This window comes from Lissotriton helveticus, chromosome 9 (assembly GCF_964261635.1).
Source record: "Lissotriton helveticus chromosome 9, aLisHel1.1, whole genome shotgun sequence".
Lineage (NCBI taxonomy): Eukaryota > Metazoa > Chordata > Amphibia > Caudata > Salamandridae > Lissotriton > Lissotriton helveticus.
Genome location: NC_136070.1, coordinates 731,136,610 through 731,162,060, shown reverse-complemented (window position 1 = coordinate 731,162,060; position 25,451 = coordinate 731,136,610). Strand labels below are relative to the sequence as shown.

At 49.0% G+C, this 25,451-nt stretch overlaps 1 protein-coding gene across 1 annotated transcript in view; it reads right to left on the bottom strand.

Moving 5' to 3' along the window:
* LOC144781829 (endothelial PAS domain-containing protein 1-like) overlaps positions 1 to 24,874 on the bottom strand; it is a 743,918-nt gene extending 719,044 nt beyond the window's left edge. The window contains exon 1 of the mRNA XM_078660855.1: positions 24,723 to 24,874. Within this exon, the coding sequence (XP_078516981.1) occupies positions 24,723 to 24,748 (26 nt within the window). The 5' untranslated portion in view covers positions 24,749 to 24,874. The remainder of the gene's footprint in view (positions 1 to 24,722) is intronic.
* Positions 24,875 to 25,451: the final 577 nt, after the last annotated feature.

Here is a 25,451-nt window from a genome sequence, read left to right as displayed (position 1 = left end):
ATCTATCCGCAAAGGAGCAAGATGGGTCAGTGAAGGGTTTCAACCTCTCCCCTTGTTGTTGTTGGGGCAGTTTGCCTCTGCATACACATTTGTATACCCATGGCCAAAATCCAATGCTGGTATTTGCAGGGATTGTTCCTTTCAATATCTGATACATTAATAATATCCACTGTAAGAAAGTGGGATATTAGTTGAGGGGGTAATTACCCACCTGCAATAATAATCACAATCCTTGTCGGGATAAACCAGATAAAGTCACTAAATAAACCTGAGCTTAACCCCCTGGTAGCTATGACACATAGAAGACAAGCTAAATTTAGAGTAACTATGTGAAGTATATATTCAGTACTAAACTACTAATACGTCAAAATGTAAAGCAATAATATTAAATACATAAATTAGAAAAATAGAGTAAAATCTAATAAACAAATTTACACTGGAATGACAACAATCTAAAAGGGGAACTGGAGATATGAATTTCTAAAGTTTTAATAAAAATAGCACCAAGGAGCACAAAGTGGTAATGATATTCAATGATCATGGTAGCAAGGAACTTAGGTGCATTTCGATGCTGACTACGATGGAGCGTGGATCTGATACACCAACCAGGTTCATCCTGGTCAAAGATTTTACTAAGGTGATAGAACTACAAAGTGAAAAACTTGACTCCATTACTAAACTGACTGTGCCGAAAAATGATACAGTGCAAAAAATTAACCCATCTAGTGAAACGCCAAGAAGCCTCTAGTGGAATTTAACCTGTATATGTGACCTACGTTTCCCTGCCATTCTACTGAATACAGAATGGCAGAATATGGTCACCATCTTGGTGAAGAAAACATGTACCACCACATCCACAACTCCACATGCAGCCGCCTTTGTGAGGATTCTTTTGCCGGACCAACATTGGAGAACCCGATGTGGAAGGGGACTTGTGGAGAGACCTGAGCCTGATTGCTGTGTGGGTGGGGGACTGCGAGCCCCAGCAGGTAGAGCGCTAGAACCAACACGCGCACCTGCGACTCTTCCCGCCCCACCTTCCCCCTGCACTTGAAAACGGCTCGCGGCCCCCGCTTCACGGGAGCCGCTCGCAGCCGCCTTTGTGAGGATACTTTTGCCGGACCAGCATTGGAGAACCCGATGTGGAAGGGGACTTGTGGAGAGACCTGAGCCTGATTGCTGTGTGGGTGCGGGACTGCAAGTCCCAGCAGGTAGAGCGCTAGAACCAACACGCGCACCTGCGACTCTTCCCGCCCCGCCTTCCCTCTGCTGATAGGTAAGCCCATTATCGCGCACGCGGGACGCGCGCGGGCTCGCGCCGGGCCAAGCTCGGGCCAAGGGCGGGCCCGTTTGTGCCCATTCATGACCGGACTGGGCCCCCTCTCTTGCATCTGGCCTTTTGTAAACTTATTGTCTGTAAAATCGGTTCTACATGGCTGGACGCAAAACTAGGAGCAAGATGTCGTCAGTCGGAGGGCCTACAGTCGGAGGTATGGAAAAATTCCTCATTAGAGCTAACTCTATCATTGACACTGAAATTATTGTCCTGGAAAAACACCTGTCCCAAGAACTAGCGACTATTAAGAGATCCTCCCTGGGGACAATTGCCAATGCGAAAACGCCTGAAAGGCTTCTCGATCCTGTTACTGCTGCCCCCTGTGCGGCTGGCCAAGCTACTATCCCCGAAGCTGATGAACTCATTACACAGGACTTGGACATCTTAGTCAATGAGATACTTCCCGAAATTAATTTAATCCTTGATAATCATGTACCTAACTCTTCTGATCATGATGTTATCGTTAATACCACCCCGTCACAGGGGGTTAAAGAGGGAGCTATCCCAAAAAGAAAGAGGGCTTATAACAAGAAAGAAGGAAGCAAGGCAAAATTAGCTAAGTTACAGCATGTCACCACTCCCCCTCCGATCGCCTTAATTCAACCCCCCTCCCTTAACTTGCCTAGCAATGATGTATCAATTGAAAGTATGGGTGCCTTATTTAAATCGATCTTATTTCCTCTGGAAGCTAAACTGGAGCGAATTGAACTTAGACTGTCGAACTTAGAGAAAGCCACAGCCATCATAATTGCGAATTCCAACAAGCCCTGTATCCCGACTACCACCCCAACTGCCATCACTAAACCGGAACCCCACCAGGGGGGGCTACCGCCCAATTAGTTAATGAAGCCCAAAAGCGTACCTCCACATCCCTAGGCTCCCAGGGCCCTAACCAGGTAAATATTGCCCCCTCTCAGCAAATACCTGTGCCCCCACTGAGTGTTGTTAAACTCCATGGGTTCACTAATGACGGTCAAGTAGGCTCTCCAGTTAAAGAGCATAGAGCCCCCAGACAACGTTTGCCTGACCTTCCTCCGGAAGCCAATCCCTTTATGGTAGTTTTAGCGGGTGCCCCCACTCTGGAAGCCGGGGAAGCTGAAACTTTTCACGCCCTAAAAAGTAAGGTCGTCAGATGGCTCAATTGGAATAGACCCTTGCCGGCCCACCTCCATAACGAAATCATCATGGTAAGAAGGGTGCCCTGGCTGGGTAAAACTGTTAAGACCATAAATGGGGATTGTATTACGGTCAATTTCAGAGACCCTAGAACCGTTTCGCATATTTGTGCAGGTTTTAATAGATCTTTTGACACCACCATCCAGACCCTCCCCCTGTCCTTCTTCTTTCCACCTGATTCTATGAACTATGGTAGAGGAAGGGATGACTGGACCAGGGTTGAGCGGAGGGGTAGGCAAAGAAGACATGATGTAAGACCGGCCCTCTTGCCCCGGAATGCTCCCTTTTGTGACTATAATCGGTTCAGTTGTTTGGATGGAGTTGATTGACTACTTCCAGCCCCTGAGTCACTATCAACGACACCTCACCTCAGTAAAGGATTAATGGTCGAAGTGGCTGAGCCTAACGGAAATACCATTGTAGAGTGCCTGCCAGTGGTTGTAATCCCTACAGAGTTATCTCTCACTTCTATCATTAACCCCTTAGAGCAACCTCAGGATGTAGATCATGTGGACATCCTCCCCCCTTTGGTCCCCCCTGTTATTCTTGAGGAGTCACTTTTAACCCCAGTATTCCCAAGTGATCCTGTGTTCACTCAGCCAGCTCCCTGTGTCCCTGGTTTTAAAATTATGAGCTGGAATATTGCCGGATGGCGACAGAAGGTGTCGTCTCTTGGTTGGAGGGAAACTATTTCCAAGTATGACATCCTCAGTTTACAAGAGACGTGGTCTACACCAGATATCCACTTTGATGGCTATGTGTACTACAACTGTCTAGCGCAAGAGTCCACTATGGGTAGGGCAAAAGGTGGGCTTGTAATTCTTTTGTCTGTTAATTTCCCAGTACGTGTGAAATCCCACTCTACCGTAGGATCTCATTCGCAAATACTATGGTTGGAACAAAGAGGGGGCCGTGATACTCTGTTAATTAACCACTATAACAATATGTTTGACCCTACGAGCACTTGTGTTGTAAATGACCTTGAGACAGCCGTTAAGAAAATTTGTAGGGATATTCATAATCCTTATGACATCGTTTGGGGAGGGGATTTTAATATTCGCACCTGTCCCTACTCATTTACAAATGTATGTGGTTTTGACGGGGCTAATGGGGAGGACCGGGCACATTTTATCCATACATCTTATGGTGACTCCCTTAACACCCTTTTGCTTAATTTTGATTTGTTAATCCTTCAACCTGCTGAGGATAGAGATGGTAATATTGTACCGACTTTTGCAGGGAGGAACTCTGCCTCCGTTATTGATCACTTGCTGATTTCTGTACATATTGCCTCATTTTGTGCTGTTCCTATCATTGTTGAGTTTGGCCTCAGTGATCATAATGCCATTACTATGTCGATTTCTATCTGGGGGACTATGCCTTCATATAAGCGTAGGATTGTTGATGAAATTATCCCTTGCAGGCAAAATGGTATTAGGATCAAATGGTGTGGGGAAAACTCTGATAAGTTGCTGCGGAAAATAGTGACAGCTGGATCTGAAGAGCTGCTCCGCTGTCTTGATGGTGATACCGCCCCATCGTGCACTATCGCTGAATTCGAAAAACTCGCCGATATAATTAAAAGGACCCTCACCATATCTAAGGTTAATTCTAAGAGGGCAACTGTAGGTTGGTTTGACAGAGCCTGCACAAACTCCCTACAAGAATTAAAGAGGGCACTCTCAATCCACCCTAGAGACAGGGAAGCCGTAACACTTCTTAGAGCAACCTATAAACTCCATTTGACCCGTAGAAAACAGGAGCTTAGGGAACAAGCGTGGGACAACCTGACTAAAGCAGCGGAGCTGCGAGATAGCAAGTTATTCTGGAGTACTGTTAACAGCCCATTCCTCCAAAAGGATGAATTCCCAGTTTTAACAGCTCAGGTCAGTGAGGACAAATGGGTCTAATATTTTACCGGAATTTTTGACCCGGCTGGGGAGGACCACGTTAGTTTAAGTGCTGACACTATAGGATCTAAGCTACCCCTGGAGATTACACTACTCGTAGTTGATACCGCTATCCGCAACAGTAAGGGGGGGAAGGCCCCAGGACCGGACGGTGTTCCGGTCGATCTGTATAAAACTGATTTAGCGCTATGGAGCCCCCTCCTGACCTTGGTTTTTAATGCCTCCGTTAAAGATAGTACACCTTCCACGTAGAGTGAATCCATAATTTTGCCGATTTTCAAGAAGGGAGATAGAGGAGAGGCCAAGAACTACCGCCCTATCTCCCTTCTGGATTCTTCGCTGAAAATTATGAGTAGGGTCTTACTAACTCGTCTGGAGGAATGGGCTGAAGCTAACAATATCCTTGCGGACTACCAATATGGTTTCCGCAAGGGTCTCTGCACTATTGAGCAGTGTATTAATCTAGATCTTATCATCGGGAAATACACGAAAGCTAAACAGGGCTCTCTATTTCTCTGCTTTGCAGACCTTTCTAGCGCCTTTGATCTGGTGGACCACACCCTTTTGTGGTCCACGTTACTTGACATGGGAGCACCGGCTGCAATTATCTATTTTTTGGCCAGACTTTACAATAAGTTGTCAGCCCAGATTCGCTTTGGCTTGTCGGGGGAATGCACAAAGAGGATCAAGGTCAAATCCGGCATCAGGCAAGCTGTGTTTTAGCCCCGCTACTTTTCTCCCTTTTTATAAACGCTATGGAATCTGATTTGAAGAAGGTTCAAGCAGATGCTCCCCAAGTTGAAGGCCAAGCTATCCCGGTACTGCTTTATGCAGACGATACTGTTCTACTCTCGAGAACTCCAATTGGTCTGCAAAGATTAATGAATCATTTCTATGATTTTATAAAGGGGAGGAAATTAAAAATCAATAATTCTAAAACTTTTATCTTGGTTTGTGGGAAAAAGGTGAAACAGCTTAAACCGTTCCAGTTTAAGGAACATAGAATTGAGGTGGTGGACAAATTCTGCTGTTTAGGAATAACTTTCAGCAACAGTGGGTCGTGGGCCCCAGAGCTACTTAACATCAAGGCCAAGATGGGCAAGGGGTCCTCAGGAGTTTTCAGATTTGCTTCCAAACTAGGCAGCCGTCGCATTCCTGATATGTTAAATGTCTACCGGCACAGATGTGCTTCAGTTGCTCTTTATGGTTCGGGAGTGTGGGGACATTGTAAACAAGGGGATCTGCAAGTAGTTGAAAATACATTCCTAAAGAGACTTCTCTGTCTCCCACCCTCGGCATCCACCGAACTAATTCACAATGAGGCGGGGTTGGAATTCTTGACCGACTTAACATGATTGAGACCCCTTATGGCCTGGAGGTCAATTTGGGCCAAGGACGAAACAGGTTTCACTAGGCGAATAATCCAAGATTGTCTTCGCCTGGATAAAGCCCGTCAGATCCCTTGGTTAAAATATGTTTTAACTTCTTATAAAGAAATGTTTGATCTGGATGTTTTCAGTGACCCTGTATGTGCAATCAATTTATCTAAACAGGAGGTCAAAAACGTCTTTTTGGGGGTCAAATCTAATGTGCGTAAAGAACATTGTAACCACCTCACCACTCATGTATTTTATAATTCTAATAATGTGGACGGTCATGGCATGCCTAAGTATTTAAAAGTAACTACCAAACAGTCCCATCAGTTTGTCCTCACAAGGTTGAGATTAGGCATTGTTCATTACCTGGTGGCATTCCCCCAGATGAAAAAACATACGTCAACTCCCTGCCCATGTGATGGAGCCACAAAACAGAGCACGCTGCACTTTATGCTAATATGCCCCTTGTATTTGCAACTTCGTATTTTTTATCTTAAACCTCTTTTTAAGAAATACTCTGTGTTTACAGTTAAAACTGCTATGAGTCTCCTATTTGCACTTGATACCTCGGATGTCTGTTTTTTTACGGCGACCTTTATTCTAAAATCAATGTCCAACCGAAAAAGCCTGGATTTCAAATTATGCCTTTTGTGTATTAATAGCTGCTATGTTTATTGTATTCCTTCCCACTGATCTGTTTTATATCTTGTATTATACTGTATTCCTTTTCTTTTTAATCCTAACATGTTGTTTTAATATTCTGTGTGCTTTTATGATTGTTTACTGAATAATCGAATAAAGCTTATGAACTGAACTGAACTCCACATGTACTAAGATATTGAAAACACTCCCTGATGGGGGCGTGGCCAGGCGCCAACGAAGATGGCCGCCTAGCACCGGAGCTCCGCCGGGACGACCCTGTCCCCGAAGAAATCCGCCTTTAAATCCTGGCCGGAGCGCCCTCTGATAAGCGCACCGGCCCCCTGAACAGTTCCGCAGCTGATCCGCTTCTGGAACGGAGAGCGCACTCCCTGCAGAGGCGAAACGCCGCTGCGTTCGTCTCGCGGGCGGGCTCGTGTTAGCGGCCGGAGCCTGGATTCGGAGCTGCTCAAAATCGAGGCCCCGGCTTGCGGCCTACACCTCGGCGGCCGGAATCGGGCCTAATCTCCAGTGCTTCGGAGGGGGGTGGCCCCGAGCTGAACACCGCCTGACACACGGGCAGCAAGGGGGGGTGGAGAGCCCGACGTAGAGGCCGTGACAGCCTGAGTCCACGGCGCTGCCTGCTGCCGAGTGACACCGACCCTCGACCACACTCCGGAGGTGAGCGCTGGGCATTCGGAAGGGGCTACGTAGCGCCGGCCACTGTGGGGGAGAGCCTACCAACTCAGCTCACGGCCAGGCTCCCACACTTAGTGCCGCCATCCGAGGGGGGGCCTATCGCCTTCAGGCCGCGCCGGGGGTGAACTCGCAGGGCCCAGCCAGGCAGCTTACAGTGGAGAATTGCAGACCCCAGCCCACTCCTAGATTGACGACGGGACACGGCCTACCTTGACGGCCATACTCAATTGCCGAGTGGGAACAAGTGGGCCAGACGCCTACCGCAGGCCGGAGCTGTGAGATCCACCGACGTAAAGGCCAGACTCCTGCACAACCGATACACGCCAGCCGGGAACAGAAGTGACCGCCGCCGACTGTTGGCCACTGGAGGAAGGGCCCTGATCCACCATGAGGCCCAAAACGGTAGTCCCGACCCAAACGAACAAACTAGACAAATATGCGGTGGCTACAGGACCCGCGCAGTCGGGAGCAAAGGGAGGAGGCGCCTCGGACGCAACCGAACCCTCACTGACGTCCATAATGGCCGCAATACAGACGCTCGGCACCACTCTGGAATCCAAGATGGACAAGGTTACGATTGAAGACAATCTACTGCGTACCGACCTGGGCAAAACCACCGAAAGGTCCAAGGCCAACGAAACTGACATTGCGACGCTCCAGGCCTCCTCAAAGCAACTGGAAGGCCGGGTAAATTAACTCGTCCACCGACACCGGCTAATGGCTCTGAGACTCGAGGACCAGGAAGGGAGGGCCAGGCGCAGTAACATTCGCGTCGTAGGTGTGCCGGAAGATTCGGAGAAGCAGAGTACGGAGCTGTTCTTGGAGGACCTCATCCTGCACCATCTTCGGCCGAAGCGGCTCTCCAAGTTCTTCACCATCGAGAGGGCCCACCGAGCCCTGCTCCCCAAGCCCAAGCCTGGCGCCCCGCCGCGCACGATCATTGCGAAAATCCTAAATTACCGTGACCGGGATGCCATCCTACAAGCGGCCAGACAACAGGGGGACCTACAGTACGAGGGGACCACCATTAGATTCTTCCCCGACTTCACCTTGCAGGTTCAGCAGGAACGCCGCTCTTTCATGGGGATGAAGGCAGCACTCAGAGAGCGAGGAATCAAGTACATGATGTTCTTCCCCGCGAAGCTCAAGATCATATTTGGAGGAAAATCCTGCTTCTTCACCTCGCCGGAGGCGGTCCAGGAGTGGCTCGACGAGCAGGCGCCGGAGGCACCGACAACGCAGAATAGGGACGTCTGGAGGGAACCTGGGGCCCCTTCCCCCGGGTCGGCGGATGGGGGAGCTGCAGGGGGCGAACAGAGCCAAAGGTCGTGGCGCTCCAGATCCAACAGTCCTCGTTGGGACTCCCCCCGGGACAATACAACACGTTGAGGCGCCGGACAGCATCTGCCCGCCACTTGGCCATGACTGCGCTGACGTCAACAGCGGTAAGACTCCTACACTGCTTTGGGGTGCGGGCACACCTACCCATGACTATTGTAATACTGGGCTGATCGCCGCATTTCCATAGACTTAAGGGACTTCCATGTCGGGGACACGGGAATGGCGGCTGGAGTTGGGACTGGCACACGTGCCTACTACCAGAGTTCCTCGGGGGGGAAGTGGTTTACTCTCTCCGGGGTGGGATGGGGACGACAGGCGCTCTGCTAATTGGGGTGTGGGTAGTTCGAAGCCTACAGAGCAGGGGGCAGGGTGGGGGGCTAGTTCACTGTGGGGGGGGGTTCTGCGGGCCGGGAAGGGGATTGAGAAACAATTATCCACACACGATTATTCTGTTTGCTTTACATATTACTGTTGGGTGGGCAATTGGGGGGGGGGGGAGTGTTTTATGGTCATGTGTAGTTCTTACTGTCAGACTCGGCCCGAGCGCCGGAAGGCGGCCACAGTTTGCCTCACACAGTCACGGTTATGGCTAGATGCTGGGAAAAAAACCTCAAGATCCTGAGCTGGAACGTGAATGGGCTCGGAGACAAACTCAAACGCACCATAGTCCTCCAGTTCATTAGAAGGCACCAACCAGACGCAGTACTGCTGCAGGAAACCCACCTCCTGGGAAACACGTGTCAGGCCCTCAATAGGTTGGGGTACACCCTTGTAGTACATGCAGGCTTCACGTCAGGCTCCAGGGGGGTGGGGATCTTGATACGCCGATCACTTCCCATCCATATAACAAACACTGAGTCAGACCCGCAGGGCCGCTTCGCAGTGCTGTCCGGCAGGTGGGAAGGACACCACCTCAACCTGCTGTCGGTATATGTCCCGCCAGGCCTCCAAACCCAAGCATACGCTGACTTGGGCAAATTGCTGCTTTCTCTTCCTGATGGTCGACTCGTGCTGGGGGGGGACTACAATGCTGTTTTTTCGGGCACTTTAGACAGACACCCACCCAGAGACACACCACAAGGGCAGCAATGGCTATCCACCTTCCTAGAAGCCTTCGGGCTTACCGATGTCTGGCGGCTGCTGCACCCGACTGATAAACAATATACCTTCTTCTCCGGTCCCCATGGCACATTCTCCAGCCTGGACCACATCCTCACCCTACTAACCCAAGACGTGACGGTACACGACGCAACACACTTACCGCGAGGCATATCTGACCATTCACCAGTTCTCGCTCACTTCACGTTTGGGTCTCGGCAAGAGGGCTGTATAGCGCCCATCAGCGCATGGCACCTTAAATCGGAGGAGACTAAGAAGGCGCTCACCAAATCGATTACCCAATACTTCGATAGTAATGCAGGTTCAGTGGACTCCCCGGTCATCCTCTGGGAGGCCTTTAAAACAGTAATCAGGGGGGAGGCACTGTCGAATATAGCCGGGAAACGGAGGGAGAAAGAGCGCCAGGTCACTGCGGTAGAAGCGGACCTGGCGGCCCTAGAAAAGGAGGCGAGTACAACTAGAGCGCCTGCTATACACCATAGGCTAAGGCTCAAAACGGCTGAATATAAAGAACTAGTCACGCAAGACGCTCAAAGGGCAGCCAGACACACGATGGGCAGGATATACGACCAGGGCGACAAGGCCGGGAAACTGATAGCGTGGCTGGAAAAAAAGCAACAGGCCACCAGAGTGGTCCCCGAAATCCTGACGGCGGAGGGGACGACGGTAACAGAACCCCGGGAGATAGTGGCAGAATTTGCGCGTCACTACAGGCAAGTATACAGCCGGGTATCGGACCGCCCAGAAGAGGACTCGTTGGCCCTCTTGGCGGACATCCAAATGCCCTGCCTGTCAGAGACGGAAAGAGAATCCCTCGAAAGCCCGCTCACTCCCTCAGAACTGCAGCGCGCAATTGTAGACTTACGCCCAGGCAAGGCCCTGGGGCCGAATGGCCTCCCGATCGAGCTCTACAAACTGCAACCAGACGCCCTCAGTAAGCGCCTTAAGCCCATGTTCGACGAAAGTAGGGAGAATGGCATCCTGCCCAAAGAACAGCGGCTGGCTACTATTGTGGCGATCCCTAAGGAGGGCAAACCTAGGGAACTGTGTGCCTCCTACAGGCCGATCTCGTTGATCAACGCGGAGCCGAAAATCCTTGCGAAGGCGCTCGCAAATAGACTCCAGCCGGTCCTGGCTACCCTGGTCCACCCGGACCAGTCAGGGTTCAAGCCCCGCCGTAACACGGCGCTCAACATTCGCCGCCTGCACGGGGTGCTCGGTCAGAGACACAAACTGCAAGAGGACACGGTGGTGGTCTCCCTCGACGCCACCATGGCATTCGACACCCTTGAATGGCCATACATGATCGCAGTGCTGCGCAAACTGGGATTCGGACCAAACTTCATATCGTGGGTGCGCCTCCTCTACGCCGAACCTCTGGCCCAAGTGGTCGTGAACGGGAAGGCGTCGGCAGTCTTCACCCTTGAGAGGGGGACCCGACAGGGATGCCCTCTCTCTCCCCTCCTGTTTGCGCTTTCACTCGAGCCTCTCGCGGCCTGGATAAGGCAGGACGTATACCTTAGAGGTATAGCCTGGACGGAAGAATGGGAAGACAAGATATCCCTTTACGCCGACGACATCCTCCTGTACCTGTCCAGACCGCGTAGATCCATCCTGGCAGTGCTTGACATCCTCACCAGCTTCGGCCGAAACTCAGGTTTTCGAATAAACTGGAGTAAATCACATCTTTACGTGCTACGCGGAGACCCCCCGAGACTACCGGCCACCTGCCCCTTAACGGTGGCAACGGACGGATTCACATACCTGGGAGTCTTTGTCTCCACTAACAAGACCTTGCTATATGAGCGCAACCTACTCCCTCCCCTCAGACGGCTCCAGCGGGAGGCGAAATCCTGGCAAACTCTTCCACTGTCGTTGTTGGGCCGGGCGGCCCTATTTAAAATGGTGGCGTTGCCTAGGTTCCTCTACGCGCTACAGAACTACCCAGACAAAGTGCCCAACGCGTACTTTGTGGCGGTGGAAGCGGCGCAACGTGAACTCTTGTGGGCGGGCACGCCCAGGATCGGACTACATAAACTCACACTAGGATGGTACGATGGTGGGATCGCCCTTCCCGACATCCGCAAATACTATTGGGCAGCACACCTCGCAGCCATTAACCAAGGGACATACAGTAGTGGGGATGACCCCGGATATGGAATGGACAGGTGGCAGCTCCCTGGGGGGAACTACGAGGCTGCGCTCTACTCAAGGCCGGGGAGATACCAACTTACCGGGCCGACCCAGCACTCAGTTCAAATTTGGCACATTGCTCACAAAAAGCTGGGATGGTCGAATGTCCTCACCATGTCCACGCCTCTGTGGGCCTCTGAAAAGCTGGGCACTCTGGGGCGCACCAAAGGGTTCCGCGGCTGGGACCTGATAGGGATTTCACACGTTAGAGACCTCTGGGGACCAAAGGGTGTCCACACGTTTGCGCACCTACGAGACACATACGACATGGCGCGCACTGAGTACTTCCGATACCTACAGGTACGACATTCACTACAAGCGAATATCCCACCAGACACCACCTTGCCCCTAGCCTCTCCACTGGAGGATAGACTACTTGACGGACACCTCCCAGAACATGCCATCTCCCTCACATATCGCAAACTAATTAACAACCCCCCTGACTCCTTACTTCCTCTGAGAGACAAATGGGTCACAGACGGGCTGGAGATAGATGAGGAGGAGTGGTCTCACGCACTAGCCTCACCCAGGGAGGTAGCGATCTCGGCCCGACTAAGGCTAGTCCAACTAAAAATCCTCCACAGAGTATACATTTCCTGCACTAGGCTGGTGGCGATGGGGAAGGGTGGAGAAGGTCTCTGTAGAAGGGGTTGCGGAGGGAAAGGAACCTTCTTCCACATACTATGGGAGTGTCCAAATGTGCAAAGATACTGGAGGAAAGTGGTCCACTGTATGCAGGAGGTTCTGGAGGTAGAACTTCGCCCTGAGGCCAAACGATGCCTCCTGAACATATGGGAACCCACGGACCTGTCTTCCAAGGGGAGGGTCTGGGTAACACTTGGGCAGATGGTGGCAAAGAGAAACATAGCAAGACTCTGGGGAGCCCCTTATTCCCCGACACTGAGAGAGTGGCGAAGCGACATGGACTGGTGCATGCTGCAAGAAAAGACAGTCTATGAGACAAGAGGCTGCCCCCGCAAATGGAGCGATATATGGTCCTGCTGGAATGAATTTAGAGGTAATATATGTGAACCCCCCTGGCTGCACAGGCTGGGCAGGAAGACATAGACTAAGATCCCTGTCACATGGGAATAACAGATGGATGGGTCTATTGCCACTGCGCCTGTGGCGCTGGTACTGCGCTGAGACTGATGTAACTCACTGACCAATGTTTCTTTGTTTCTAGGTTACGCGTGGGTGGGGGGGGGAAGGGTTTAGAAGTTGGGTTTGTTACAAAGCACACCTTTGTTCTACTGCACGACATCCTTCAATGCGCTTCATATTCAATGGCACAGGCTGATAATTGCTCCTCTCACTACTCCGTCTTTTCGCCACCGGGCCTCAGGGATGCCGGTTTAAGGCTGTGTCTGAATACTTGATTACTCTCTGCTGATTACAGGGTAGCCGCCGGCCTCCGGGTTGTAGGCGTGCGAAACAGTGTATTGAAGTCAAAACTAATAAAAGCAGTTGAACTAAAAAAAAAAAAAAAAAAAAAGAAAACACTCACTGATGCACTGATAACATGATAAAACCCACAATGTCCACAACTAGTAACCCTAATATTGGAAAAAACATTTACAATCCTCTTACAAAAGATAAATATGTACCTAATAACAAAGTGAAAAAATATCAACCAAAACAATACACAAGGTAGAAAAGAAATTACAATCATAAAAAAACATGCCAGGTCCAGTCTGTCATTTATTCCAAGTGGATGAAGTGTCTGTAATGATTTCATCTGGTGTATTTCCCTTTGTAGCAATTTTCTTAGAGTTGTCTATTCCTGTTTTCAATGATACAATGAACGGCATGGAACCCTAGGACAAGTGCACTGGTTACATTTCGGTAGAGACTTGGTGTTTCACTGGATGGGTTTGTTTCACCACTCATATAATTTTTCGACGCAGTCAGTTTAGTAAGTAAGTCGAGTATTTCACTTTGAAGTTTTAACACTTTAGTAATAATGCATGAATTGATATGGGATTCATTGCATGTATTTTCCCTTGTCACGGTATGGTAATTTTGGTTCGAGTAATTAGGTTGCCCTGAAACACACAGAGCCGGACTTTGATGCCAGTTTCATATTGTTTTCAATACAGTAGCATGGCGTTTTGGTTCAGCCATGGTTCACTGGAAGTTTTTCGAAATGGCATTATATGTTTAGGTTTTTTCAGTATATGTCAGGTCAAATGTACTTCTGTATTTCTTAAGCACAGCAGCATATTAGTTCGGTTGTGTCATGTTTCACTGAAATTGTTTGGCACAGTGGTTTACGCACAGGGATTTTATTGGTTTTGTGTTTAGGGGATTTACGTTTGAAACATCCTCTTTGGAGTTTGTGACATTGTGGATGTATATGACTGTATTAGCACTTGGCGACAAGGTATATGTGGTTCTGCAGATCTCTTTGTTTAGAATGTGTTTTACTCTGTTGTTGTGGTTTACAGTGATTTCCCCTGATGAAGGGCAAAGGTGTCTGTTATGCATTGAGGACCTGTTCATTTGAATAAAGTGTGAAAGATACCTTTCACATGTTATACAAGGATATTGGAAAACAATTTGTTTTTCAAAATAATTTCACAATGGTTGATTTACTGTTTGGACGAGGTGGATTTTTGAAAAACAAATAAACACAGCGATGAATAAATAAAAATCTTTGAAGTGAATTGCAAACTGGTTGTTCTGAATTATGTTCGATTTTGACAAAGGCTTGGAATAGCCTTATTTGAGTGTGTGGTGGGACTTCCCTTCCCTCAAGAAGAAGCTTATTAGTTTGATGGTTAATGGTGCTTGAAGTGGAGCACTACCAATGCAGCACCTCTAATATTGGGGATTGTTTGGAAGTGGCCAAAATGGAGGATGGGTAAGACAGGCCGTCTTGTCTCTCCTTCCCGTCTCCGGCCTAAGACACCTATATGCCCTAAATGACATGCTGAGGAGACCCGGAGTGTGCCTGCTAGCACACAGATGATGGGGCCTCTGTGGAGACAGGTGGAGTTGCCTTACACTCAAGCCAAAGTCTTGGTGAGGGGCTAGGACTGTGGGAGAGCTGAGCTCTGCAACATGTTAGCCTCTGCATCGAGCAGGACAAGACCAGCCCAGCTTTAGTCCCCCCACTGGACAACCTGGGCACCGTTCTCCATGGTGCTTGCCTGCCTTTTAACCTGGTAGTCTGGACGGGGACCAAAGTTGATCGATGTGGCCTTCACCACCTACAATGCAGCTGCATCAGAGGTGAGCACGGCTGTGCTGTGTGCGCACCCCTAACATCCGCAATTTGAGTTCCAATGAGCACGTCCAAGGACAGCAGGGGAGCTTCACCCCTACTTGGACTGCTTCATTTCAGGACTTTAGTGCTCAGGATGGGGCCCACCTTTAACCACCATTTTGGGACCCTGGATGGACCCAGGAGCTTGCACATTCTATCCACAGTTGGGCCATTGCCATGCTGGGTCTCAGGGGGCCCGGAGGGCCTCACTGTGATGCTGGAACCCACTCACTTTCATTGGAGGTAACCCTGGGCAGCTGACTGGATCAACAGGGAGAGGCTACATTGGCCACTACCCTGCCACGAGGGGAGAAGCCAGTGATCCCCCAGTGCTACACCACACCACCAGCTGGTCTATTAGCGTAGCATTTTAGGACTGCCACGTCCACAATAAGGCAATTGATCTCTGAAGCTGTCCCCTTGCCATGCTCAGGGAGACACTCGGGGACCACCCTGGAGCTTGAGCGAGGTCCGTGTTACGCTACAGAGCTCAGGGGAATCCGGCATTAAAACGAACCAGTGGGACCTCACGGGTGAAGAGAGAGGTAGACATTGAATTGCCTACACCGCCAGTTTTTCCCTGCTCCCTGGATTACTATTGTGCCACCTTCTCGGAATCTGCCAACTCCAGTAAAATTACCAATGACCAGTAAAGAGATGCGACTTGGGGGACTTCCCCCAAACCAAAAGGGATATGGTTTCAGCCAGGGCAAAGAAATATCATAATCTGAAGGAAATGTTAACTAAACCTCCTGGAACTCCAGCAGTGGAGCATCCATTGACATCTGACCTAAGTCATCAACATGAGGCTGAAGATTCAGAGGGTCCGGTGCCTCGAGCCTTTCTAGAGACCCTGGTCACATCTCTCTGGGATGATCTGCAAGCAATCAAGAATGATCTATCAACTGCCCTTAAAGAGGTTCACCACAACCTAGAAGCTGTTGGAGATCAGGTCTCAGCTACTAAGGATCATGAAACCAGCATAGATGAAGAAGTTGAACAACTGCAACAAGAGGTCATACACCTTCGTAAGCAACATACTGACCAACAGGACAACATAGAAGACTTGGAAAATAGGTCAAGGCGAAATAACAACTGCATCAAAGGAGTGCCGCTGAATGCAGAGCGCTCCGACTTACGTACCTGTGACAGAGCATTCACAACTGCCAGTTAAAAGAAAGCATCCTGTGCAGGGTCCGAGATAACCATACAGTGCACTTCAAAGGACACACGCCTATGTTATACCAAGATTTGGCAGCCATAACTTTACAAAAGCGCCGCAACTTTCACCCAGTTACCTCCCACCTGTGGGGCATTGTCCTCTCCTGTTCCTGGGGCCACCCATTCCAGCTCATATTCCATCTAGATGCAAGCTACACCAACTACGATCACTGGTGGACACATGTCAGATACTTTCCATTGACAACTCTGCTGCTGTACACCCAAAACCTGGCTCAGGAGACCAAAGAGTCCACAGATGTCCACAGTGGCACTGCCACAAGACTCAGGCTGGGGGACTGAGGACTGACCCGGGGACCATAGTAATGGAGAGAAAGGCCATGCTTGAGTCGATCTCTAGTGATCTGGACTTAGCAGAAGCTATGTGATATCACCGGGGAACCGGGCGACTGCTTTCTCTTTTGAAATGGCGGGTGGGGACAGGGAGTCAGAGGCCTTGAGCCAGAACACAGACATATTCTAACTATCTCCCAAAGGGACAAAAGGTGTGCTCTTGAAACCTTGAATTTGATGATTTAATCTTCTATGTTGGTGCTTTTTCGTGTTGCTGTTATAGGGGAAGAGTACTCATCACTTGCGATGACACACTACAGTACTGACACATCTACAAAGGGGCTCAGTTTTAGACGGGGATGGAATTGGGGGGTTACATCTTGGAGGCTGGGTTATAGAGGTCTCACTGCCTATCCATTATCCGTATGACACACGCTACCTTAAATCTTATCACTCTAAATGTGAAAAGCCTCAATAGTCCCTGAAAGGCCCCACTATTCTATCCTATATTGACCAATTGGGAAAAGATATCTGCCTTCTCCAGGAGACACACCTGGTGACTAGGTACGGGCACCGGTTATGATCACAAGCCTTACACCAGCAATTTCATTCTTTGGCCTCTACCAAGACGGCAGGAGTAGCCATATTAGTGTCCTGTTTCTTTCGAGGCAAAGTGAGATAGGTTGCTGAAATAAAGGGTAGACTCCTCACATACACTGTCTCTACTGGTGACTGCACCTTTACACTGGGCTACATATATGCTGCAATGAAGGCCAGAAAAGCTTTTTGTGCAGAGCGGTATTGGAGGTATTGTCCACCACAGAACAGCTGATACTCTTGGAGGGGTGGGACCTCAACTTGGTTCTCAACAATGAACTAGACAGGTCAGCACAGCAATACAGCCACACAGGGGGTCTTATCATGGGGAAGGATATAGTGGTTTCAGGAGATAGGGCTACAGATCTATGGCGGAAACACCATTCACACACTCAGGACTATGCCGTTTACCCTCATACTCATAAAACGCATGCCAGTCTGGACTATTTTCTAGCGACAAGGGACCTGCACGTTTTAACAACAGCCTCTGAAAAAGAGCTTTGGGCCTTATCTGTTCATGCAGCAGTGCCCTTTACTATTGCGCTTCCCCCAGTATGATGCCCCACCAGGACATTTAGGATGCAGGAAACCCTCTTATATTGACTTGAGGTAGTGACCCAGATAAAGAAAGCAATAGTCACGTTCTTAGAAATCAATGACACCCCTGACACCTCTATCACCACACTGTGGGAGACTTTAAAGGCAGTAATAAGGGGAGAACTGGTAGCTGTCACTGCCATAGACAATAAGCTCTGTAAGGAAAAGAGGGGCCACTTGTCCCAAAAAGGGAGAGAGCTTGAGCGCATTCACCAATGCACAGATAACCCAAGAGTAGGAAGACAATTGGAGGCAGCCCGTTCCCAGCTAGCGGGTATGGATCCAGACAAGGCCAAATACACAGCACTTCGTCCACGACATTCTTTTTACATGGGGGGGGGACAGAAGCGGTCAACTCTTAGCCAACAGATTGAGAATGCAAAGACAGGCAGAGGTGTACACTCGCTTCGGGCCCCGTATGGCACCGATATAGTAGAGGACACCCACATAGCTTCCACCTTCCGGGACTTCTAAAAGAAGCTTTATTTGGGGCAAACCCTTAACCTGGAGAGCCTTACCTCATATCTTCAGGGGACACACACGACATTGCTCTCCCAAGAGCAAGTAGCCTTCTTGGACTGCCCGATCCGAATTGAGGAGATTACCTCCGCTATCTCCCACCAGAAACCCTTGAAATTGCAGGGACCCAACGGATATCTGGCTCTCTTTTACAAAACGTTTTGCCATGTCCTAGCTCCCATGCAGACTTGGCTTGTCAACTCAATTACAGGTTTTGAGTCGATCCCCTCTTCAATGTTGACAGAAGCTATAGCGGTTAGTCCTAAACCAAGGAAGAATAAACAACAATGCAGCTCATATCGTCCAAATTCTTTCTTAATATTGATAATTAAACATTTTACTAGCACTCTAGCAGCTCGACTGGGGCCCTACATGCTGAACCTAATCGACCCAGACCAAGCAGGGTTCATACCTAATAGACAGTGTAGCGATAACAGTAAATGCATCCTATACCTCGCAGACAAAGCCAAGCGTTCGGGCAGGGAAATCGTGCTTTTGGCAATCGATGAAGAGAAAGCCTTCGATCAAGTGCACTGGCCCTATCTCAAGGCAATGCTTCTCCACTTAGGCGAGAAATTTCAGGCTTGGGTCCTAAGCAACTATTGCCATCCTAATGCGACAGTCAGAGTGAACTAACAGGTTTTGATGCCCTTTTCTATAAATAGGGGCACCTGCTCTCTCTGGCCCCTGTTGTTTGCCCTCTGTATGGAACAGATGGGGCCTAGTGGGTTAGGGACACTCCCGATATCAGTGGGGTCACATTTGGCAGGGAACAACATACCATCAGCCTATATGAAGACAACGGACTGGTGGCACTAGATAATCCTACCTCAGCTCTCCTGGCCTTTCTGGCCAAACTAGAGACCTTCGGCCAAGCTGAGGGTTTTGCTTTAATCTGAGTAAATCCCAGGCTCTTAACCTATCAACATCTCCAGTGACGGTCACACAACTAGCAACACACTATTCAATACAGTGGGCATCCATGTCCATACCATACTTAGGGATTTAATTAGCCTCATCGGTTCCAAAGACCGCTGCCTTAAACTTTAGGTATTTGTTCCGTCAACTTTGCGACAACTTGTCCCGGTAGAGGCATTATCGGCTCTCCTGGCTCAGACAAGTGGCTGCAGTTAAGATGACTGCTTTGCCCAAGGTCCTACTTGTGTTCCAGACCCTCCCAGTGACACCTCCTACAGGGATGATTCATGCTCTACAGGAGGAAATGAATCACTTTATTTGGGTGGACAGCTGACCCTGCAGGTGAAATGAGCAAAGGTATCGACCCCACCTCAATGATGGAGGTTTAGGTCTTCCTAATCTCCTACAATACTTTCAAGCTTCGCAGCTACGTTATCTGGTAAAATTGAGTAGGGACAAGTCAGAGAAGCGCTGGCCATTTCAAGATAGAGGGATAGTGAGGTAGCACCTCTGGAAAGTTCCCTTCTTGAAGAGCCACATCACCCGAGGAGCCTTTACTCCTCGTCCATTACCAGGGCTACAATGGAAGTTTGGGACCAGGTGGGACTCTGTAGGGGCCTATTGTCATTCCCTTCTCCGCTGATGTCAATTCTAGGCAATGTCGACTTTACCCTGGCATGGACCAGGTGGCGTTTTCACCATGGCAGTGCCGTTCCGTGGGTTATTTGTTTGATTAGGAGGGTGAGATATAATTTGATCAACTGCCCACTGAGTAGGAGCTTCCAGAAACCGAAAGGATGCATTATTTGCAGCTACAACATTGGTTGTTGCACCGGTCTTATTGCCCTAGGCCACAGAGGTACCTCGCACCTTTTGAGAAGTGGCTAGTAACCAAATCCTTGGATAAGCGGCTTATCTCTGAATTCTATAGTATTCTACGCCAACCTACCCCGCCAATTCCCAGTGCGGGCCAGAGGAGGTTGGAGACTGAACAAGTGAGGCAATTGACGCAGAAAGAATGGGGGTAGGTGTATCATAGAGCGCAACATACAGCACACAACACAGCCAGCTTTGAAACTGTCACCAAGATAGCCATGTACTGGTACCGCACACACATACACCTACACAAAAGAAATCACACACATACACATACACAAAAGAAATCCAGAGCGGAGCCCTGACTGCTGGAGGGGATGTGGCGCCCCCGGAACACTGCTCCACTTGCCATGGGATTGCCCTAAAATAGCGGAGTACTGGACTGGGATCATAGATGATATTGTCCTACATTTAGACATGCAACTTCCCAGATTCCCTGCTTACATGATCCTAGGACTGCCTAATCCACCCACTTTCTTATTAGAATCCTGTAGGGGGAGGCAGAAAGGGCTAGCTCTGGGAGCAGCACTCCAGAACATACTTATGCACTGGAGCACAGGACGCATCCCAACCCACCAGGGGTGGTTCCATCGCCTCTGGTACATACTGGGGTTGGCAAAGATTGCCCTCTCGCTTACTGTCCAGAGTGTATCGAATTGGAAGCACTGGTGCTTGCTCACTGCCCTTTTTTCGACAGAATTCCGGGAGCCTACCTGTCCCAAAAACCTGCGCTTACTGCGTCTGACATATATCATCCCCTCTACACAACCAGTAGATACCAGTTAAATAGACTCCTGAAGAGGCCTGTAGTGTCTTGTTTATTATCTGTCTGTGCATTGAGTACTGAGGGGTGGGGAGGGTTCTTGTTGAGGAGGGGTTTTATTTTTCCTCGTTGTTGTTATTAATGGAATAGGGTACATAAGCAGAGCACTGCAACACCCTATTTCTGCTATTTTAGTATTAAAAAATGCAAATAAACAGATTTGAACTATAATATTGGGCATTGTTTGGAAAGGTGAGGAGTGCCCATTTCAGGAACACTTTGGCTTGATTTAACATTAAGGTTTTACATGTCCTACTTATAAATACTTCACCCTGCCTTCAGTGCAACAGTTTTCTCTTAGGGTTGACCTTTCAAATATTTAAAGGAAATGTTTAGGCCTGTTTAAGAGGATTATTTTGACTGGTCTAATTTCCAGTTAAAACATGCACAGATAGGCTGCAGTCATGTTTACATTGTCAATTTAGTGGATAGCACAATGGGTGCCACAGCCACTTGTGACATTTAACTTAAAGGCCCTGGGTGCCCCCTTGTACCATACACTAGGGACTTATGGGAAAGTTCAATATGACAATCAAGAGTATGCCAATTCCACCATGTGTCAAGGAGGAGTACAAGCACTTTACCCAACAGTATGCTTCAGTAAAAAAAGGCAAAAAATCTAGGGACAACCTCCAGAAAGAGCAAGTGTGCAACATTCGCATGTTCACAGCAAAGAGACCATGTTAAAATACAGGCCAAGAACATCACTCTTGGGTCGAGTAGAATATTTAAACTTCTGCTCTTACAGGTAGTGCAAGATTTTGAAGATTTTTCAAGGTCTACTACTAACTAAATATTGAGAGCCTCAATTTTGACTACTTTGCATGTCTGTGCAAGAAATGCTCTGTATGCTACCTGCTTTTGTGAGTACTGCTATGTGAGGAACAGTTTACAAAAGTCTCTTCATTTGTAATCTTAGGTTTTCTACCACACACCCTGTACTGGGAAATCGGCAGTTTATAAGTGTTATGATCAATTGTAAGTAAGCACTAACCAAATCAACACCACGTAGTACTTCTCCATAGAAGAGGTTACAACCCAGCAGCATTCCCTTCACAAATGGGACCCCTGAGCGTTGACAGCAGCAAGAGTGTCACCAGCCCCCTTGTAAGAACTCACCCTGCTGTTAGCCACACCCCTAGCTTGATGGGCCTCCGAGTGTGCCCAGCCCCTCAAATATTAGACTTTCCAAGGAAATTATGGACACGCCATCACCACACAAATATTGCATACAGAGATATCGTCTGTCATGAACAGCCTATCCTAAATATAATTTACAAAAATACTGTTCTATTGGGTCAATATTTTCGATAATTATCTCTAATTAGGCGATATTTTTGAAAGGGGTATTTAGACCACAATATTTATGTCAGACAACATACTACCAATGATGTTCGGATATCTTACCATAAGATGTGTCTTTCTATGCGGATACCGCCATATACTGTAGCAACAAAACGGCTGGTAAACAGCTAGTGCTTCCACATAATGAGTGACCATTATAACAACCAATAGCTGCACTATGGGCGAATCAACACATGAATAATCCTCATAACACCTAACAGATGAGGGCGGTGCTGACCTTAACAGATGAGGGTCATGCTGACCCTAACAGATGAGGGCGGTGCTGACCCTAACAGATGAGGGTGGTGCTGACCCTAACAGATGAGGGCGGTGCTGACCCTAACAGATGAGGGCGGTGCAGACCCTAACAGATGAGGGCGGTGCTGACCCCAGCAGATGAGGGCGGTGCTGACCCTAACAGATGAGGGTGGTGCTGACCCTAACAGATAAGGGCAGTGCTGACCTTAACAGATGAGGGTCATGCTGACCCTAACAGATGAGGGTGGTGCTGACCCTAACAGATGAGGGCGTTGCTGACCCTAACAGATGAGGACGGTGCTGACCCTAACAGATGAGGGCGGTGCTGACTCTAACAGATGAGGGCGGTGCTAACCCTAACAGATGAGGGCGGTGCTGACCCTAATAGATGAGGGTGGTGCTGACCCTAACAGATGAGGGCGGTGCTGACCCTAACAGTTGAAGGTCATACGGACCCTAACAGATGAGGGCGGTGCTGACCCTAACAGATGAGTATTTTCAAAAGGGGGTGGTGATGGACAGAGTATCTGAGTTAATCAGAACACTCCTACCCAGTCAACAGATCAGGGCTTGATCCATCACCGTTTTTTAGCTCACTGCACCATCCCAGTTCAGAACCTGGCTATATGCAAATTAGTCTGTCCCTGGCCCAGTGCATCATGGGAACAGGGCAGACCAAACTACCAAGCCAATTCTTCACTGGAAAGGAAACAAGCTTCCGGGGACCGGTTTCTGGCATTACAGCCGTCTTCGGCCCGGCTTGCTTGAATCCTGATGGTGCAGTGAGCAAGGGACTCACATCTGAGTATACCCTTCCACACTTATGGTGGCCAAAATATTTTCAAAAGGGGGTGGTGATGGACAGAGTATCTGAGTTAATCAGAACACTCCTACCCAGTCAACAGATCAGGGCTTGATCCATCACCGTTTTTTAGCTCACTGCACCATCCCAGTTCAGAACCTGGCTATATGCAAATTAGTCTGTCCCTGGCCCAGATGAGGGCGGTGCTGACCCTAACAGATGAGGGTGGTGCTGACCCTTTGCACCACAGCTAGCGTTAGTGGTACAATCTCTGAGGTCTCTAGCCAGACCTAAAGAATGATCAGTTTCTACAAGATGCCCCTTATCGCACATGCTCATTTTTCATTAGCAGCCATGTGCATGATTTTTCATGTCAAAACTGTAGGAGAGAGTCAGCAGACATGGAGGACCACACTTCCCTTGGCATCTATTTTCATACAGTGCTGGACATTTTCAATTGCAAGTTACAAGATGTCGCTCCCACAATCTTGCTATTCTTAAAAGGCTAATATCTAGCAAAATCCGCATTGTTATACTTGTCCCAATCCCTTTCCAGGGGCACAAACTGTTCCATTTAAATTGTGGGCTAAACTTAGATTTACAGTTTGAAGTGGGTGCCAGACGGTCCAAAACATGAAGCACGTTTGACTTCGTGTGAAGGAATAGCTTTATTAAGCTCAATACAAAGGAAACAGGTCTGCCCGGTTCCTGCCCACCAACGACCTCCCAAGCCCTGGAACCTTACCCATGTCACCCCCTCCGTGTTCTATGCACCTGCACCTGCATGTCATGCCGAGGGCATGCCACGCATCCGCATAGACAAGCAACACAACACAGTTGTAAAGGTTTACCTCGGAGAATCTTGCGAATTTGTTTCTAATTTTGGAAATTCTGTGAACTTCAACGAAGTTTGCAAAGGTTTAAAAAGAAAAGCCAGAAGGAGGGGAGATTCATTCAAGTACGTTTTGAGAGAGAATAGCACTAAAAAACACATTTTCTATGCTATTTTTTCCACAGAACGTTTGTGGGGAGGAACCTTCGCCCAACTGGTGGGAGTTGTGAACGTCACAGCTGGTGGCTGGTTAAAATCTCAGATAATGTACACTTTGCCACTGTTTCAAAAGCTCTATAGCGGATATGCTGTTCTGTGTGGTTGATGTCCGCGCAAATATAGCAGAGAAACTTTCAACTGCATTTTCCCCATCCCAACTATGACCCCTTTCATCTTGACTGCTCCCCCTCAGACCCACCGCCGTGAATAGACGTCTCAAGCACGGAGCTAGCTTCTTACAAATGTATATACCTCAGCATGTACATCGTTTCTGTTCGTGGTGCTGAGGAAACGAATATAAAAACAATTACTGTCGCCACTGAAGAACAAGGTGCGTGGCGCTGCGCTCGTTCCAACGCCCCCCTTACCTTGGCTTCGAGCTTGTTGCGCTCATGCCGCAGGCCGCACTTGAACCCAGAGGGACCGAGTCGTCAGATTCTCGGAAGCCGCCCTGCCCTGTCCTGCACGGGAGTTGTTGTGCTGATATGAACTCAGCGTCTCTGAGTTGTGATGGGTCATGTTTGCACAACCCCAAGACAAGGATATCGGGCCCCCAGGACCGCCCACTGGCTGGACCAGCGCCCAGAAGGGCCTCGGTGCACCCGCCACTGATAGATACACGAGAGACAAGAAGGCCCTTGAGCTCAGGGCCTGGCTTCGCGCCAAGACAGGAAAAGAAGTCAATTCGGAACTGTTTGTCACAACACGCAAATATTCGGTTCTAGCATTCTTGACAAAGAACTGTCGCACATGACGCTTAAGCCAAGCGGATGAGGCCTTCTATGAGGCAAAAAGGCAGCACTACAAACAATATAATAACAGGGAGGGAGCACATTTGCCAGCACTATGACAGCCAGGCCCGGCTCCAGGAATTTTTATTTGGGTGGGCCAATGGTGCATTCGGGTGGGCCACTGGGTTAGTCCCGGCCGGCATGACTCGCGGGGGGAGGGAGAGGGGGCAGGGGGGTCACGCGGGGGCACGGGGGTCACAGTGGGGTGTTTTAATGTAATAATATATATTTTTTTAATGTAGCTTTCTGGGTCCCACGTCTTCTCTGCTCCTGCCCAGGATGCAAGCAGCCAGGCTCCCTCCCCAA